The 17,713-nt window shown below is 47.7% G+C and overlaps 2 protein-coding genes across 2 annotated transcripts; both read left to right on the top strand.

Moving 5' to 3' along the window:
* The first annotated feature begins 4,847 nt into the window (after nt 1-4,847).
* Nucleotides 4,848-6,280, top strand: LOC117854615 (cytidine deaminase 1). The gene has a single exon (XM_034736843.2). The coding sequence runs from the start codon at nt 4,998-5,000 to the stop codon at nt 5,940-5,942; it is 945 nt and encodes a 314-aa protein (XP_034592734.1). The 5' UTR covers nt 4,848-4,997; the 3' UTR covers nt 5,943-6,280.
* A 5,338-nt stretch (nt 6,281-11,618) lies between these two features.
* On the top strand, nt 11,619-14,473 carry LOC117854899 (uncharacterized). The gene is made up of 8 exons (XM_034737163.2): nt 11,619-11,960; nt 12,080-12,147; nt 12,373-12,520; nt 12,605-12,685; nt 13,252-13,338; nt 13,472-13,557; nt 13,682-13,802; nt 14,156-14,473. Exons 1-8 carry the CDS (start codon nt 11,634-11,636, stop codon nt 14,228-14,230), a joined length of 993 nt encoding a protein of 330 aa, XP_034593054.1. The 5' UTR covers nt 11,619-11,633; the 3' UTR covers nt 14,231-14,473.
* The last annotated feature ends 3,240 nt before the right edge of the window (nt 14,474-17,713 follow it).

Below are 17,713 nucleotides of genomic sequence, written 5' to 3'. Positions count from 1 at the left end.
TGGTAATAGTTTTTTTAGCAATGTAGTCTTATTTTGTTCCATTGGAGACTCTGCATTAGTTCCCACTAGACAAGCTAGAAAAAAGAGATATATTATATTTTCTAACCACAAGACAAGTTAGAAAAAAAGAGACAAATTCTCATAAAAATTAAAAAATATCAAACACCAATCATGTAAACTCTAATAATCATAGCCATTGATCTATTATATTTTCTAAAAAGTTACCCACCACTGTCATTGTGAAAATATTCAAAAATGAGCTCTAAATCTATATCTAAATTATCGAGCTCAGCTATTATAAAAAATAATCTAAAGTAACCCCATAATATTCATCCAATTTAGTAATACACATCATTATAAAGCATAACTTAAAATGTCATTAAAAATTTTATTTATGTTACCCACGAATATCGTTATTAAAAATAACCTAAAGTAAACACCTAAATCTTAATCTAATTATCTTCATGTGCATCATACAGAAATGTCAAAAAATAAAGTAATATATGATTCTAAATTACCTATTTATGTCATTGTTAATATAAAAATACTAATTTAAAGTATATACACATGATGAGTGCCACCATTTAGACCATTTATACAAGTATATGAGGAATCAATGATAAATATTGATTTGTATGCTAAACGTAATGTATGGAGGATTGGAGGTGTGATACAAAATAGAAAAAGTATGAATATAGATGAAAAAGTATATAGAGTAATTATTAATTCAAAATCAATCACAACTGGATAAAGATAGGTACATATCTATATAAGTATTATGTTGAAGTATTGAAAAATAAGAGAGTAGTAATTAAACAATTTTGATTATTAGCTAGAGTTTAATTTCTAAATAATTTCTAAATACAATAGCTTTTAAAAATATTAGCCCGTGCGGGAGCATGGGTTGATGGACTAGTGAATAAAAAAGCTAAAACGACCTATAATTTGAAACGGAACGGAGGAAGTAAAAATGTTGGTTGAAAAAACTTTGTCCCACTCCTTGGCTGTTGGCTTCTTGAACGCGCTGTACTGCACTGGATTCAGAGGCTCAGAGCTGTCCGGCTGTCATACAAAGCAGAGCAGGCAAGACCGCAAAGAGGAAACAAGGACACGCCAGAGAGTTGCGTGATTTGGGCGCTGACATAGGGGCAAGACCGCAAACCTCCCAACTCCCAACTTTGACATTATGCAAAAAGAAGATTCCCTATCACATCAAACTTACGGTACATGCATGGAGTACTAAATGTAGACGAAATTAAAAACTAATTGCACAGTTTTGTTGTTCTTTGCGAGACGAATCTTTTGAGCCTAATTAGTCAATATTTGAACAATAATTCACCTCCCAATTTGGCCAACTAAACAAGACCATAGATGACGGATGCGCCATACTGACCGTACCGCGGCAGCTACAAGATCACAGGAATGGATCAGCCCCGGCCAGGGCGCATCACGAGCCCAGAATCTCTCACCTGTTCTTGTTCGTCCGGATACAATGCGGTCGCACCCGGTGGCCGGTGTGACGGCGTGGCGCGGAGCCTGCAGCGACTGTGAGGAGGACGGCGGGTTCTTGGCCCGAGAGAAGCCGCCGCCCGCCGCCGCATCAGAACATGATTTGCCGGCGGATAAGATACGTGCAACTGGTCGGTACGGCGACATCTTTTCTGACGGATCAGTGGCCGCGCCGCGCGCGGGGGCGTTTGATCCGAGATGCCGTCTCGCGCCTCGCGTCTGGTCTGGGAATCTCGTACCCTTGCGGGCTTGCGGCGCCGCGTCAGCCGCCATCCGTCAAAGCATCAGCAAGTCATTTCTCCTGCTGCCGCCTGCCGCTGTTCCTCACATGGTCAGCTCCTCCGTTCCCCTTCCTCCGTGTGACGTCTGCGCTGCGGGTCTTGAGTCGAACACAGCCGGAACTCGCAAGGCCGCGGGCGGTCCTGCCAAGTTTTTTGTGAGACTGGCTCGAGATGGGGAACACGGCAACACGGCGCGGCACGGGGCACGGCAGGCTGAAGTGCCGGTGAACGCGGCGTGCTTAGCCGATCGGCGAATCATCATTAACCCTTTGTCGGAAGCATGAAATCCAAGGTCACCAGGGAAAGAGGTAGAGAAAGAGGATAGAATCAAGTTGAGAGCAAGAACTTATCCAGCGCAGCGAGGGGAACGGTTCTTAGCGCAGATAAGCATGAATATTTTTGTGCGATCCCGTCTCCCTGTCTCGATGAGCACGCATGCTCGATGCACGACGCAACGCAACCCCTCCGCCTCAAGTAGTAGTCCTTACTCCTTCGTTGGCCCAGGCCAGGCCACTTGAGGAATCAGGCAGGATCCGATGTCCGCGGGAGGGAAAGCATTAAGAAAAGCTAGCAAAGGAATCGCGTGGCGATCAAATTGTGATTCTGATACAAGCAGCACATGGGTTTCTGGATAGACCAACCTTCGGATGGGACATCAAATGCGCCACGAAAATTTAACTTTTGCGGAACTCTGTTCGCGTAACCAATTTAATACTTTTTTCGATTATTACAAGGATGACGCATATATGCATACACCAAAATGTATTTGTTTTATATTGCGTCTATAAAAAAAAATCGCTATGTATGTATAATTCGTGGGTGCCTTCTGTCATTCACTAATATACTACTACAAGTTCAAGGTGATTTGTGAAAAATTTGACATTCAGCAAGTGCTAACCTGCTAAAGGAATTTTGTTGGGAATTGCTGTACCACACTATCACTACATGACAACCGACAAATGGAGGAAGCTAAAACGAAATTAACACTGTCGTTGACAGCTACGGAACTGAAGATAGGAATTGGGTATCGCCCTCTGAAATGACTTGTCCGCTGATTAAAACTTGATTGCGTCGCGAAAGCTGAAGGGAAGCAAAAAAGGAGAAGAAATAGAAATTTATTCTTGGTTGGGATTATGTTAAACCACTAGTTGCTCTTCCACTCATTTTCCTCCTCCCTACCTTTATTTATTTCCTTCTTTTCCCCACCAGTTCAGTGGACATTTCTGAGAAATGATTGAACTTGACCCCAACAACTATTGATAGATATCACGATCAATTCTTTACTTGTTCAAGAAAAGGGTCGTATAGTGGGCTATTAAATAAACACTTCAACTCAAAAACCATTATTCAGCTGTCCCGAAGTCGATCTCAATCTATCAGAATAGTACTGTCCAAACATCATTACCATGAAAGGGATTTTTCTTTTTGCTTCTTCTACTATAAGACATCTACAGGAGTAGCTGTTCTGGAACAAGTAGCATCAGCTCCCGCCTCCTCTTGTAGTCTTGTGATCCCAGGCAGGTCACAGCTCACACCTACGGAAGCAGCCAAGTACACCTCCAATCCAAACAAAGTAGCCAGTACAGCTGTCAGCCGTGCAACCACCAACCAATCCAAATCCAGGCACCGTTCTGGCATTGTGAATTTGTGATTGCCTAGACAGTAGAAACGCGTTGGTCTGCTGCAGTGCTGGGCACTTAACCACGAACCGCAGTGGCAGCACGTACGCACCACCGTTTCCAGACACGGGGCGCCGCTGGCCGTTGCTTTTGGTGCGCTCCCTTTGCGCACCGGGCTAAGCAACCTCGCCGCCCGGCGAGCCGGTCTGGTGCCGCCGCAAATCCACGTCCGGCTACGTGCTCGCTTGCTCTGGACGGGCCTTTTCCTCCGTCATCTCAGTGCGAGTCCGATGCACGCCTCACTGGGCTTTTTCTCTCTGTGTGCCGAGGAGGGGTCGAGGGGTCCCTGTCGCGTCGCCTTTTGCTTTGAAGCGCGCGCGCGCCCTCCACGGCGAAGGCGCGGGTGCCACAAAGAGCCCTCGAGTTCAATGCCACGGCCTAACTCGGAGGCTCGGTGTCGGAGCACACCGTCTGACCAGTGACCACAAGCCGATCCCATCCCACTAGCGTAGCGTCACGGCCGGACGCTCCCCAGACGAAGCCATCCCTGTCGTTCGCTCGCTTGATTAGCAGAGCACGTTTCCCGTCTCGTCAACCGGGAGGCACTAATCGCATTGCTAATTATTCCGGTAGCTAGTAGTGAGCCGGAGTCCGCAGGCACCACCGACTCGTCTGCCTCACGGCATCGTTTTCGTCGCAAGGAGCTGGTCGGATCTCGCACGCGACGGCGAGAGACGGCACCGCGATCGGATCTGCTCTGCTCGGAGTCTGGACGCGATGGACGGGCCTCACAAGTCACACACAATGGCCTGCATTATCGTCGCGGCAACAATAATTTAGTCGCCGGAACGTGAATCACACGAGGCCGCTGGCCGCCAACCAAACGGCACATCGATAAACACCATTAACAAGTGCGTATAATTGAGACCCGGCTGGTTCAGTATCGGTGGTACGTGCCAAAACCGCTCCATCAACGTCCAGGCTCCCAAGAGCCGCTCAGATTCATTCGTTCGCGAGGAAAGGGCCGCGAAAGCGACGCCGTCAAGTAGAGCCGTGCATTTCTGGTGGGGCACAGGCTGGGTAGCAGTAGAGGATGGATCATCGTTTGGATCGTATCGTATTGTATGAGAACCATATCATTGGTCAAAACTGACCGGTAATTAGAAACACTTTCCCAATTATCTTTCGCTCCTGTCAGGAATGGGTGGCTTCAGGTTGCTGGGCCTGTCTAAAACCAATTTATCGTCATCTGGCAACCATATCACTTGGGCTCCCAACGTGGCGAGGTTGTCAGATTGCACTGTGACACGTCGAATGCAACCTTGCGGTGACCATTTGTCAGCGTCCATCGCTTTCGTTTCCAAAGCAGAGCGCAGAAGGGGAAAAAAAATCGAAAAAGAAATAACGAGACACTTGCGTCCTTTATAAATAGCCTCGCACCACAGCCAGTAGAGCCCCCCCTTCTCCTCTCCTCTCTTCTCCTCCACACTTCGAGGAAGCGTCCACGCAATTCCTCGTTAGGAGGCTAAACGCGATTAGGAGGTAGCGGATCATTTACTAATAGTCTAGTTAGAGTCGGATCTGAGCAATGGGGGAGGAGCAGGTGTCGCCGAGGCCGGAGGCCGCTGCCGCAGCGGTGGAGCTGACGGGGTTCGTCATGAGCGCGGAGGAGGCCAAGCGCGCCGCGGCGGCTGCCGGCGTGGCCACCGTGCAGGACCTGCTGCCGCTGCTGGTGCCGTCCGCGATGAAGCGGGCGATCGCCCCGATCTCGCGGTTCCCCGTCGGCGCCGTGGGGCTGGGCGCCAGCGGCCGCGTCTACGTCGGGGTCAACCTCGAGTTCCGCGGCCTCCCGCTGTGCCACTCCGTCCACGCAGAGCAGTTCCTCGTCGCCAACGCCGCCGCCGCGGGGGAGTCCGCGCTGAGCGCCGTCGCCGTCTCCCACATGCCCTGCGGCCACTGCCGCCAGTTCCTCCAGGAGATCCGCGGCGCCTCCGGCATCCAGATCCTCGTGACCTCGGACGCCGAGGAAGGCTGCGCGCCTGAGTGGCGCACGGTCGCGTCCCTCCTCCTCCGCCCCTTCGGGCCCCACGACCTCCTCCCAGAAGATGTGCCCCTCGTCCTCGAGAAGCACGGCAACCCCCTGGGCGACCCCGTCCCCGCGGTCGCCAATGGCTTCGCCGCCGGCGACCTGGAGGCGCGCCTGAGGGAGGCCGCGGAGGCGGCCGCGCGGGCGGCGCACGCGCCGTACAGCGAGTGCCCGTCGGGGTTCGCGGTGGCGGACGGCGACGGCAGGATCTACGCCGGGGGCTGCCTGGAGTCCGCGGCCTACAACCCGACGCTGGGCCCCGTCCAGGCGGCCATCATTGCGATGGTGGCAGCCGGAGGAGGCCCCGCCGGGGATGTTGTGGCGGCGGCGCTCGTGGAGAAGGAGCGGGCGGCGGTGGCGCAGGAGGCGACGGCCAGGATCTTCCTGGACGCCGTGTCCCCACATGCCAGTCTCCACGTGTACAACTACAGGCCGTCCGATGCGTGATGAGCCCCGTCTGGACCACTTGTGGCGGTGGGAGGGCAGGACGTGAGATGGGATCGAGATAATGTTCATAAAAAATGATTCGAGAATAAGATGAGAAAACAAATCCTGTGAAGTTGGATGAGCTGTTAATTCCACGTGGCGCTGGGTTATTGGCCAGCAGGACTGGGAGCTGGGTCCTACTTGAGTACTTGTTCAGAGAGATTTAGTGTTCTTCTATTGTCATGTGTATTGTTGGAAAAAAAAAATCAACGAAGAATGACAAGATAAAATAGCCGTATTAAATAAATAACAGAGTTATTTTCCATGAAACAAAGCATACTTGCCTTGCGAGCTGCGCATCCCTTTGCTTCACGTTCTCCTCTTCCCGTGTCCTACTGTTATCTTTAGTCCTAATGTTATCTTTGGGATGTCATGGTAACCATCTTTTCGAGCGCTCTCCCGGGCGGCATACGAATTCCTCGCCGCTAGGCCCTCCCCACCTACTCCCAGACCTGCCAACACCGGAGCTTGACGCCGGACACCCGGCGGAGGGCAAAAAAGGCAGCGGCAGGCCATTTTCTTCTTCCCAACCAATGGTGAAAGTCTAGCACGCAGGATGCGACCTGTGGAGGGGCCGCTCAGCTTGGTGGTCGGGGCTGCAGATCCAGCCCCACTGCGGTCGGATTCGACACCCCCCTGCCTGGATCTGCGGCCCTTGAGTCTGGAGCAGCTCGCGCGTGGTGGGGGTATGACGCGGTGTCCTAGCCGGTAGGGTCGACGAGCTCGGCTCCTGTTTTGGTGCGGTAGGGGTCGCGCGCGTGGTTGACCTGGGCAACACTCTCCCCAGTGGCCGGGAGGGGGTCGACGGCGATGGCACGCGAGTCGGTGCAAGGCTCGGGCGGATGGCATCGCGGTTGGCTTGCTCGCCAGCATTTCGACGTGGGGCAGGCGGAGTCCGGTGCGGGCCGCCAAGGCGCACCGGCGACAGTGTAGCAACAGCATGGCAGCGCACGAGCGGGAGGAGGCCGGTTGCTGGGCACGTGGAGGTGGTACGTGAGGGTGCGAGCGCCCGTTGCACACGCGGGAGAGGCGCGGTCGTGTGGCTGGTGGCGGCGGCGGCATGGCTGGGAGGCCGCGGAGGCGGCGACGTGCAGGAGCGATGGCGCTGCGCCTGGGAGGCAAAGTCTAGAAGGAGGATGCGCACGGAGGAGGCCATGCGGCGTTGGGCGCAAGCGGCCTGGCTATGGCAGCTAAGGCGCCTGGCAGCCGCGGCGCGGTGGACACCTGGGCGGACCGTGCGCGGCAGCAACCATGTGCATATGTGGTTTGGAGGCGTCATGGTAGCGCAGCCATGAGTGGTCTATGCGTGGCGCGAGGAGGCACGACGGCGGTGCTGCCCCAGAAGGGCTTCCATGGTTGTGGTCTTGGGAGTGCCGGGCTGTGTGTGTGCAATGCTAGGGATGGGATGCTCCGAGCGAAAGCCTTTGCCAGCAATCTTGCTAGTGGTGATGGCGGCGGGCCTAGGGCGTCGTTCTCCCCGTCAGGGGCGTCATGTTGGAGCCCCATCCTTGTTGCACGGGGCTCTCTGGGTGAAAACCCTGTTCATATTCTGGACAAGCGACGACGGTGCCATTAGCGTCGTCCCCTCCTTGGAGGTATCGTCTCTAGAGACCCAACTCGGCTTGTGGCATTGTTGGTGACGTCGTTGGTCCCGCCACGACGGATTTGCGGCGTGGCAAGACGACATGTGCAGGATGGCAAGCTTGACGGGGGTTGACGAGCTCACGTGGAGGCGATCGCAGTTATGATGACGACCAGGGGTTGTCGCATGTTTGTCAGGTTTGGCTGCTTGCAGCGGACTGCGGCAGCTAGCATTGCTTGGCAACTGTCAATGTGGCGTGGGCTGCATCGGAGTACGGCGCGTGCAGTAACGACATCGTGGGATGACTAGACTTGCAGCGGATTGCGGCTGGTTGCTCAGCATTATGGCTACTTCGGTGCGGTACAGCGTCGGAAGACGGCGCAAGCGACTTCTTTGGCATGCTGGCACAGCGGCGAAGGCTATGTGCGGGGGTGGAGCAATGAGGCGAAGTCGACTTGCGGCAGTGGTTTGGCTGTTTGATGGAGATCTTGGGAAGCGGGGCAACATTGCTCACCATTCTGATGGCGACATAAGAAACGGATCCGCGACATGGAGTACTATGGCAGATGTGGCGAGGCCCCCGCGCGCGGTGTTTCTTCGAGGCGACGAGAGCGAAGTGGAGTCCAACAGCGGGTGTGGTGAGACCCCCGTGCGTTTGTGTTATCGTGGTGGTGGCTACGAGGGAGCCAGCGAGAGGTCCGGATTTGGTGGTATCACTTTATCGGGTGGAGTGTGGTGTTGCAATGCCACTACGACGATGGGTCCCGCATGGCGGTGGCCTTCTCGGTGTGCGGTCTGTTCCTCTCGGTTTCCTATCGACGAGGGGTCACGCTCGGAGGTTTCGGCGACTACATGAGTGTGAGAATGTTGGTGAGCGCCGCGGTAAGCCTTTAGTTCTGCCGCCGTTGTGGAGTGGAGTGGTACGGCCGTGTTGATGTCCAATCCAACCGATCGGGTTTTGGAGGTGTAGAGTTGAGTGATTACCCACATTGACGTCCCAATCCAACAGGGCAAGTCTTGTTTATTTTTCTTTTCTTTTCATTCTCCTGACTATGGCCTCCTAGGATCGTAGTCTTGTATTTTCTGCTATATCAATAGAAACTCGCACTATCCCGTGCGGTTTGTTAAAAAAAACTGTTATCTTTGGAACTTTGCATGATTTGCACTCCATATAGTAGCTTATGACTGATAGAAATCGGATCAATAATGCAGCTGCGGCTGCATCACGTACCATGGGACCTGTGTCTGGTCCCTAGCATTGGTCATCCAATCATGCACGCGCGGGTTCCTCTTCCTTGCAAGTCTCAAACACATGACCGATCGCTTTATGGACTTTCTTGGTGGGGTCGACCTGAACTGCACGGAATGATATAATGGTGGGCATTAACCGGCCTGTTCTTGATTATATATAATCCATAACTAATGCCCTTTCTTAGCTACTACTACCTCCAATTCATTGTATCTGACGCTTCTGACGAGCAAACAGAACTGATTGTAGGCCAGAATCCCTATGCGTGAGACATAAAAATAATGGACCGGGGGTAGTAGATTCTACAAACAATGGAACAATGTGATTGTGGTAATCCTTGTTAAGATAGAGAATATCTCTGCCCTTGCAGTTCTTGCATTAATTTTCAGATAAATCCTTTTTGGTGAGTACCAAACTACATTTAAGCTGTCATCTTCTTATTGTTCTCGTTAGAACATAAAAGTATCACGAGGAAAACAACAAGGGACATAGAAAACCATATGCCTCGTGAAGGACAAGGGAGTAATAAGAATAGTCAAATTGACCCATCTTAGAAAATGGCAGCAGTGAAATGCTGACTGCGAGCCCATTATGGTTGCTGGTTGGATAATATATTGTTTAGTTTTCTTGTCAGATGGGATCGCGGTCTGCATCCAAGCTGATTGCTCTCTGGACTTTGCTGGTTATGTTGCCTGATCAGACTCTACAACCAACTCAAATGGGCTTTATCTAATGTTTTTCGACTGCCTGGCATGCAATCAAGCACAAGTGGCCAAAAGATAGAAATTTTTGTAGAGTACAGTGCACTGGTGGTTCTTCAACTTGTCATGAAGTGCCATCCAAGTCTATGAATTTTTGAAGCTGCACATGGGTGTTTTTGAACTTGTTAAATATACCATCTAGGTTTAATTAATGTGTCCGATCCAAAAGTACCCCCATCTGCTGATCTCACGCGTGGTTCTTTTGGGCATGTTAAAGATGCTGACGAATCGAACATTTTAACAAATTTAAGGTCCTAATTTGAAAAATTCAGCGTTCATAAATCAAGATGACACAAGTTTAAAGGCTGCAAGTGGGTTTCACTTTATGCGTAAAGAATTTATGCAGGTTAACTATATAAGACAGATTTTGCGAAATTTATCATGAAAATTACTTTCATAACGTTTAACTTACTTATCTTTGCTTGTTAGCAATTCTTTATTTTCATAGAAATTGATGGTTCTAGTCATCTTTGGAGCCATGTTGATGTCCAAAATATTTTTTAAATCTAATTCAACTAATATGATTAATTAAGTACATTCTTATCTAAAAAAACATCAGAAATTTTTACATGAAGGGTATAGATCGAAGTCATCAAACAAAACACTTAATTTCACTTACGGAGGAAGAAGCTTAATTACTCTCTCGTTACGTAAGTGGATGATTATGCCGTCCAAAATGTGTGCTATCCGAAATTCCGAATGTTGATGGTTATGCAAGTTTGTGCTAGGTAGCATGAGCAGGCTCTATTAGCAGCTCAGGGCGTGTTTGGATCCCGGGCTAAACTTTAGTTCCTGTCACATCAAATATTTAGATACTAATTCGAAGTATTAAACATAGACTATTTACGAAACCCATTGCACAGATGGAGGCTAAATGGCGAGATGAATCTATTAAGCCTAATTAGTCCATGATTTGACAATGTGCTACAGTAACCATTTGTTAATGATGGATTAATTAGGCTTAATAGATTCATCTGGCTATTTAGCCTCCATCTGTGTAATTAATTTTATAATTAACTCATATTTAGTCCTCCTAATTAGCCTCCAAGTATTTGATGTGACACGAATTAAATTTTAGCTTCAGGATCCAAACACCTCCTTGGACGGGCTTTTTGTCAACGTGTTTTGTCTGCCGTGCGGGCATGTAAGAAGGCTTTCGGGCCTAAAAACAACCAAATTTCTGAATATATACATTTAATCTTACTTTGACATTACTTTGAAAATAGTTACACCATAGTTTAACGGAGGTTACTTAGGTGATTAGGAGAAGAAGGAAGAACATTTTTTTTTTAAAAAGTTCATTTTACTCCCTCAAGTCCATTTTACTCCCCTCACCTATCCATTTTATCCGCTTAACCTCCGAATAAAGTTTTGGCTCACTTTACTCTCCTGAACTATTTTATTTGGTCCAATATACCTCTAATTTGATTTCTCTTTTTTGTTTCTTCGTGTATGAGTTGAATTTTGAGTTCAGATTTTGTGAGCATATACGAAACATAATGCTTTATGTTAGATTATACTAAAATTTTTTCATGGTTATTCTCATAGGTTAGAAATATTTAATACAAAATTGATCTTAGGTATACAAAACTGTACGGTTCTAATATATATTTTTTAACATGGAGCATCCTGTTATAAGTCAACTGACAAAATCTGAAATTAAAATTCAATTTGTACGTGAAAAAAAGAGAAATCTAATTAGGGGGTAGATTGGACCAAATGAAATAGTTTGGGGGAGTAAAGTGAACCTAAATTTTGCTTAGGGGGTTAAGTGGATAAAATAAATAGGTGAGAAGAGTAAAATAGATTTTTTCGTTTTTCTTTCGAAAGGAAAGAAAGAAGAACATCGGTGGACTGGTGCGGTGGAATTCGAAATTCATCTCACGGAAGTACCAGGAAGCTTTCTCGCACCGTCACTGAAATCGTGGACCCGCATGACAGCGAAATACGGAGCCGATGGACAACGAAACGACCAATCTAGAAATCCGAGATGTGTCTGCGCTCCTGCAGTCCTGCGACGCGCGTGGCGCCACGACGCCCCGAGGCCTTGGCGCGCGGACATGACGCTCGGCGGCCTCGCGTCGCGTTACTCAACGCACTACGGCCGCCGTTCGTCTCGGCAGGAGTCCATGGCCACCCTCGCGCCACGGCCCCGCCTTCTCCTCGCGCTGAGAAGGCCGCAGCCTAGAAGGCTCCGCGCCTGCGCCGCCGCCCCCTGCGCTCGCCGCGCTCCCGTGCCACCGCAGGCGGCGCGGCCGCGGCGCGTCTTCCTCGGCCTCGGCGCCACCGTCATCGACCAGGTCGCCCGCATGGCCTCCGGCGGCACCTCGTCCCGTTCCTTCGTTGCAGGAGCGCGGCCGAGGCAAGGGGTTTCCCCAGTCGAGCAGGTTTTTAGGCGCTGCCATTTCTGGCTCTGTTTCATTTTCCTCCTTTTCATTTTCAAAATATTTCCATAATTCTGTACTAGTTTTGGTTCTCGCACCTGATTAATGGGAATCTACTGTAGATTTTGAAGAATGTGGAGTGGCCCGATGAGTTTCCTTTTAAGCCTGAGGACTTCAGCCGCTTCGACGAGTAAGCTTCAGTCCTTCAGAGCACATAACCTGCTGGCATCAGGCCTTGTTGTTGCTATCACTAGTAGTCACTATATCTGACACTATAACCTGTTTGGAAATTCAGTACCGCTTGCTTTTAGCGTAATTAACAACTATGTTGAGAAATTTCCGGCAAATGGTGGTTTCTTGAACGATAAAATTATTTATTTGCGAATTGAACTATACATTTTGATTACATGGGCAGATCATCAGATACTTTGTTCTACTCGGTTCCCCGTTTTGTCACTCACATTGACGACCAAGCAATCCGGGCTCTCACAGAGTACTACTCTGAAGTTCTTCCTCCAAGTAATACCCCTGGGGTGGCCATTCTGGACATGTGCAGCAGCTGGGTAGGATTTTTTTTAAAAAAAATGCAACACCACTTCTGTTCTATGTGCCACTACAAAGTTTCTTACATTATGCACATTATGAAGGTGAGCCACTATCCTCCCGGGTACAAACAGGAGAAGATTGTGGGGATGGGTCTGAATGAAGATGAACTCAAAAGGAACTCGGTATTACGTACTGACTAAATTAGTACATTTTGGGTAAATTTAATGCATGGAATGCTTCTATTATAGTTCAGTGTGTCAGGCTTGATCTTATTCACTTAATTTTCCTATTTTTTTTAGCAGCCACACACTTTATGGAGAGTAAGAAAATTACTTGTGTTGCTCAAGAAGACATGTTAGTTCACTAATTTTACAAGTTAATCCTTAGTTGCTAGTCAAAAGGAAAATAAAGAGTTGTTGACAATCAGTCTCGCTAAATATCAAAACAGAGCTCTATAAAGTACAATTTGCATGTACTTTTAATTTCCTTCGACGATAGTATTGGCCTACAAATGTTTAAATATTAATATGAGTTCTAAAATTGATGATTTTATTTTACACACTGCAAACATGTGTCTTATATGCAGTAAAGTGGGAGTTTAGTCGGTAACTTTACGTTGAGATAAGGTAAAATGATTACAGATACGCGGTATGCACCTTTTTGTAGTTTATGAGTCAGGAAATGGTACTTCCTTTTAGTTGCTTTGCTATTTTAACACAGCCTTTTTGTTGTTTACTTATGACAATAGGTATTGACCGAGTATGTCGTGCAAGACCTCAATGTGAACCCAAAGCTTCCTTTTGAAGATAACACTTTCGATGTTATCACCAATGTGGTATTGTGTCTTCCATATCACATTGTTAAAAGAAGAAATTATATATATGCTTAATGCAAAGTATTATATATACTGCAAATCGGAGCCCTAAGATTGTTTACATTATCTGATAGTAACACTTCTTTGCTAGTAGGTTAGTGTAGACTACTTGACAAAACCCATAGATGTTTTTAAGGAGATGCAGCGAATACTGAAGCCAGCCGGCCTTGCCATAATGAGGTAACATGCATGCTGTCCAGAATGACACATACCATTTATAAGAACAACTTTTGGATAACAGAGTATGCATTACCATATTTTAGTGGTAAATGATCCTAAATTCAAGTTCTAACTTTGGATATAGCTTTTCAAATCGGTGCTTTTGGACAAAAGCTATATCTATATGGACATCAACTGGTGATGCTGATCATGCTTGGATAGTCGGTGCTTACTTTCATTATGCTGGAGATTTTGAGCCTCCACAGGTATGCATCCCCTAAAAAAGACAAAGACGAATCATCGACTTCTAAAATGATGCTTATTTTTATTTTTATTTCGCTGCGTGGGCATGCATGTTCCAAGCTACTCCTTCCATTTCAAATTATGAATCGTTTGATTTTTCTAGATTCATAGATTTTGCTACGTATCTAAACATAACATATAACTATATCAACAGAAAAAACTATGAACCTTAAAAAGTCAAAACAACCTACAATTTGGGAGGCAATTTGGGAGGGAGGGAGCAGTTGAAAGGAATCGAAAGCAACCATCTTGATCTGCTTATAAATATTCCTCGACTTCCCATGACAAAACAAATATTTTTATTTTTTGCCTGCAGGCAGTTGATATATCTCCTAGTCCAGGACGAACTGATCCAATGTATGTTGTATACTCCAGGAAAAGAATAGCCTAGACCGTATACTGTATTTTGCAAGGTCTTTCCCTCCTTCCTAGTTCCTCTACCCTCCCTGCTGATTATGGCAGCTGTATTCGAGTCAAGCCATGTGTCATGGTTCAATTTTTATGTGGCATTCTATGTTCCAGTTAGTCGTCCTTTTATTTTAAAACTTGTTATCCATTTTAGGGCGTGATGTGGGACTGTGGGAGCTCATGAAAGTAAGTGTGACCCGCGCGCATGTGTGGAAGCGTTTCTAAACTGTGTTTTGGAAAAATGTTTTTGCATAACATCTTTTGTTGTTGGCATAGTGACAATTGGATGAGACAATAATTTCAAATATAGGAAAACATCATTGTGTTAGATTTGAAATTCTTGTCCACGCATGTTTTAAATTAAAGGGACAGAAGGAAAATGTCAATGTAAAAAGTGAAGAAAAGGCAAGTTTTTTTTCCCAATTTAAGCAGTACTATTCCATAGTTCTGGAATTGAGCACGCATCAAGGATAAAATCAGCGGATGTGCGATGTTGAAAGAGTTGGGAATCTCCTTACCATGCATTCACATCTTCTAGTTGGTAGGAGCTCGGTCCTATGACTTCGGAGACGATGAGCGGCCCTTCCCAAAGAGAAGACAACTTGTGCATGTCCTTCGTGTTCTGGATACTTGGTGTTCTGGATATGACGTAGGACGAGATCACCAACTGAATGACCGCTCATGAACATTCCGATCATGGTAACTTCGAACTCCCTGGAGATATCATGCTGACTATACCAAGGTGGCGCATCGAGCTTCCTTGAGAGAGTCGAGCTCGTGCCGTCTTGTTTCTTCGGCTTCTCCTTTCTCGTATTGCTGAACTTGCGGCAAATCCCACATGATGTCCATGGGCAATATAACTTTAGACCCATAGATTAGAAAATATAGCGACAATCCTGTGGCTTTACTTGGCTAAGTACGGAGCCCCAAGATGACATGCGGTATCTCATGAATCCACTTGCCACCATACTTCTTCAATGGATCATATAAGCATTCTTTGAGACCGTCCACAATAATGCCGTTGGCACACTCAGCCTGGCCATTGGCCTGAGGGTGAGCTACTTATGCACAGTATAGAACTTAATCTAGCATCTTTCACAGAGTTCCCAAAACTCGTCGGTTATGAAATTGGAGCCCAAGTTGGTGATGATGTGATTGGGAAGCCAAAAACGATGCATGACATCCATGATGAAGTCAACAACCCTGCCGGATGATGTCTTAACCAATGGCTTCACCTTAATCCACTTTGTGAACTTGTCGATCGATCATGATGAGAACCGTGTAAACCCTCCCAGCACAGTTGTGACTTGTGAGTGGCCCAAACATGCCGAGCTTCAAGCATGCGAGGGCCAAGAAGGTGGTATGGTAATAAGCTTGTGGGCATGGACATGTGCTTGCTTGGTGAAGAATTGGCATTCTTGCATTCATGGACTAGATCTTCAGCATTGGAGACGGCTGATGGCTAATAGAATTAAGATCTGAAAGCTTTGCTGACTTGCCTACGTGATGATACGTGATTGCCGCATACTCATGAGTGTATCTCATCAATAATGATTTCCTTGCCCTCTACTGTTGAGTCGCACCTCATGAGAACTCCCAATGAGGCGCCCCGCCTGTATAACTTGCCCCCAATGGAAGGCAGGAGAGGAGTGAGTGATGGCAACTGGGATAGCGGTGGCATGGAAGTCAAGGAGGACCTGTTGTTGAAGAGCCTCCCCAGCCTGGCACAAGCCTTGGTACGGTACTCGGTGACGCGCCGGGCTTCAAGATGAGGCTGGACGCGCAGCGCAGGTGGAGGGCCAGCAGTAGCTGGGAAGGAGGGATCGAGGTGGCAGGGAATGGGGGAATGGCGACGCCCGGATCTGGAGGATCCGGCGTGTCGCCTCCGCTCTCCGCTGCTCCCGATGCGGTCGGAAGGAGTGAGCGCGGCCATCTCCTTCTTGGCTGAATTATTAACCATGCTCTAAGCGGTATATACGATGTACATTGTTAATTGTTTCTAGTCAAATCACCACATCCCGTAACTTTGCCTTTGTTTATTTATTTTTAATCTTGTCTATATTCTTTGGAATTATTCAAACCTATGAAGGCTATGATATGGACAAGTATACTGCTTGTTGATTGGTTTGTACTAATTCGTTACAGACGTCGACAATCTCAAAAAGATATCTATGTATACGTGTACAGATACATGCATATATGGTGTCGAACCGGGCTCCGGAATACATGCCAATACGTAACCGATTAGGAAAGTTGCCGCTCCCAATATAATTGAAGGGCACAACAATATATTTCCGGTACTGTCCTCCATCAACCTGACATCTGATCTCCAAGCTACTGCATGGAGCTCAAGTATGACGCCACTGGTGGTCCTCTCTCTGCTATCGCATGGTTATGGCGCTCTTCTTCCCTTTTGTTTTCTGGGTGGTTATCTTCTAAGCTCTCGCTGCTACTCTGTTAATTGTCCGGGCTTCTGAAGGCATCAACATTGACAAAGACTATCCGATCTCAAGCTCCATCCAGCTAGTCGGCGTCGAGGGCCTGGAGCCTTCGCTGGCACCAGGAGCGGTTTCCCCGGCAATTGATCTGCTCGTGCGCGTCGACAACGGGCATATCTACGACGAGTACCGCGAGGGCGGCGGCATCACGGTCTTTTACGCGGGCGTCCCTCTAGCGCACGGCCGCACTCCCAATTTCCGCGTGGGCGCAAAGGCCACGCTAACCTTCACCGTGAACGCGACGGCCGAGTCGGTGGGCGTGCCCGAAGATCTGTTTCGGCTCATGTCGGCGGAGCGGAGGTGGAGCGCGGCGCAGCTGGAAGTTCACATGCAGCTGGGTTGCCCCGGCTGGGAGTCATACGCTTGGAGCGTTGATTTGGATGGGTAGTAAGCTCGTTTAGGTTTGGAATTGTATAGACACTGTTATACTTATTATTGAGATAAATTAAGAACTATCCCCTCCGTGGCTCCATTCCAAATTATAGGTCGTTTTGGCTTTTCTAGATGTATAGATACTATACATCTAGACATAAGGTATATCTATGCATCTAGATATAAGGTATATCTAAGTGCATAACGAAGTCTATGAATCTAAAAAAGTCAAAATAACCTATAATTTGGGACGGAGTAAGTATATGCCAGTTTAGTTCTTAGAATTTAGATCGAGTAATCCCTGCACGGTTTGTACTAGGTACTCCTCCGAATTGAAATTACAGAGAATTGTCCATCAAGATAGATCTGGATGGCTAGAAGAAGGTGATAATGATACGAATGTTTGGTTGGCTCAAATGTAACATAATCTGATTACTGAAGGTAACGAATCCCGTTACAGATGTTTGGTTGCAGTGGTTTGTAATTAATTGACACTGTAATCGAATCCCTTACCTATACAATACCTATACAAGCTTGTTACCCCTCCTTCTCCACTGTAATCAGATACAACACCCACACCGTAATCTGATTACATT

The sequence above is a fragment of the Setaria viridis genome, chromosome 5 (assembly GCF_005286985.2).
Source record: "Setaria viridis chromosome 5, Setaria_viridis_v4.0, whole genome shotgun sequence".
Classification (NCBI taxonomy): domain Eukaryota; kingdom Viridiplantae; phylum Streptophyta; class Magnoliopsida; order Poales; family Poaceae; genus Setaria; species Setaria viridis.
This window is presented reverse-complemented; position numbering and strand designations above follow the sequence as displayed.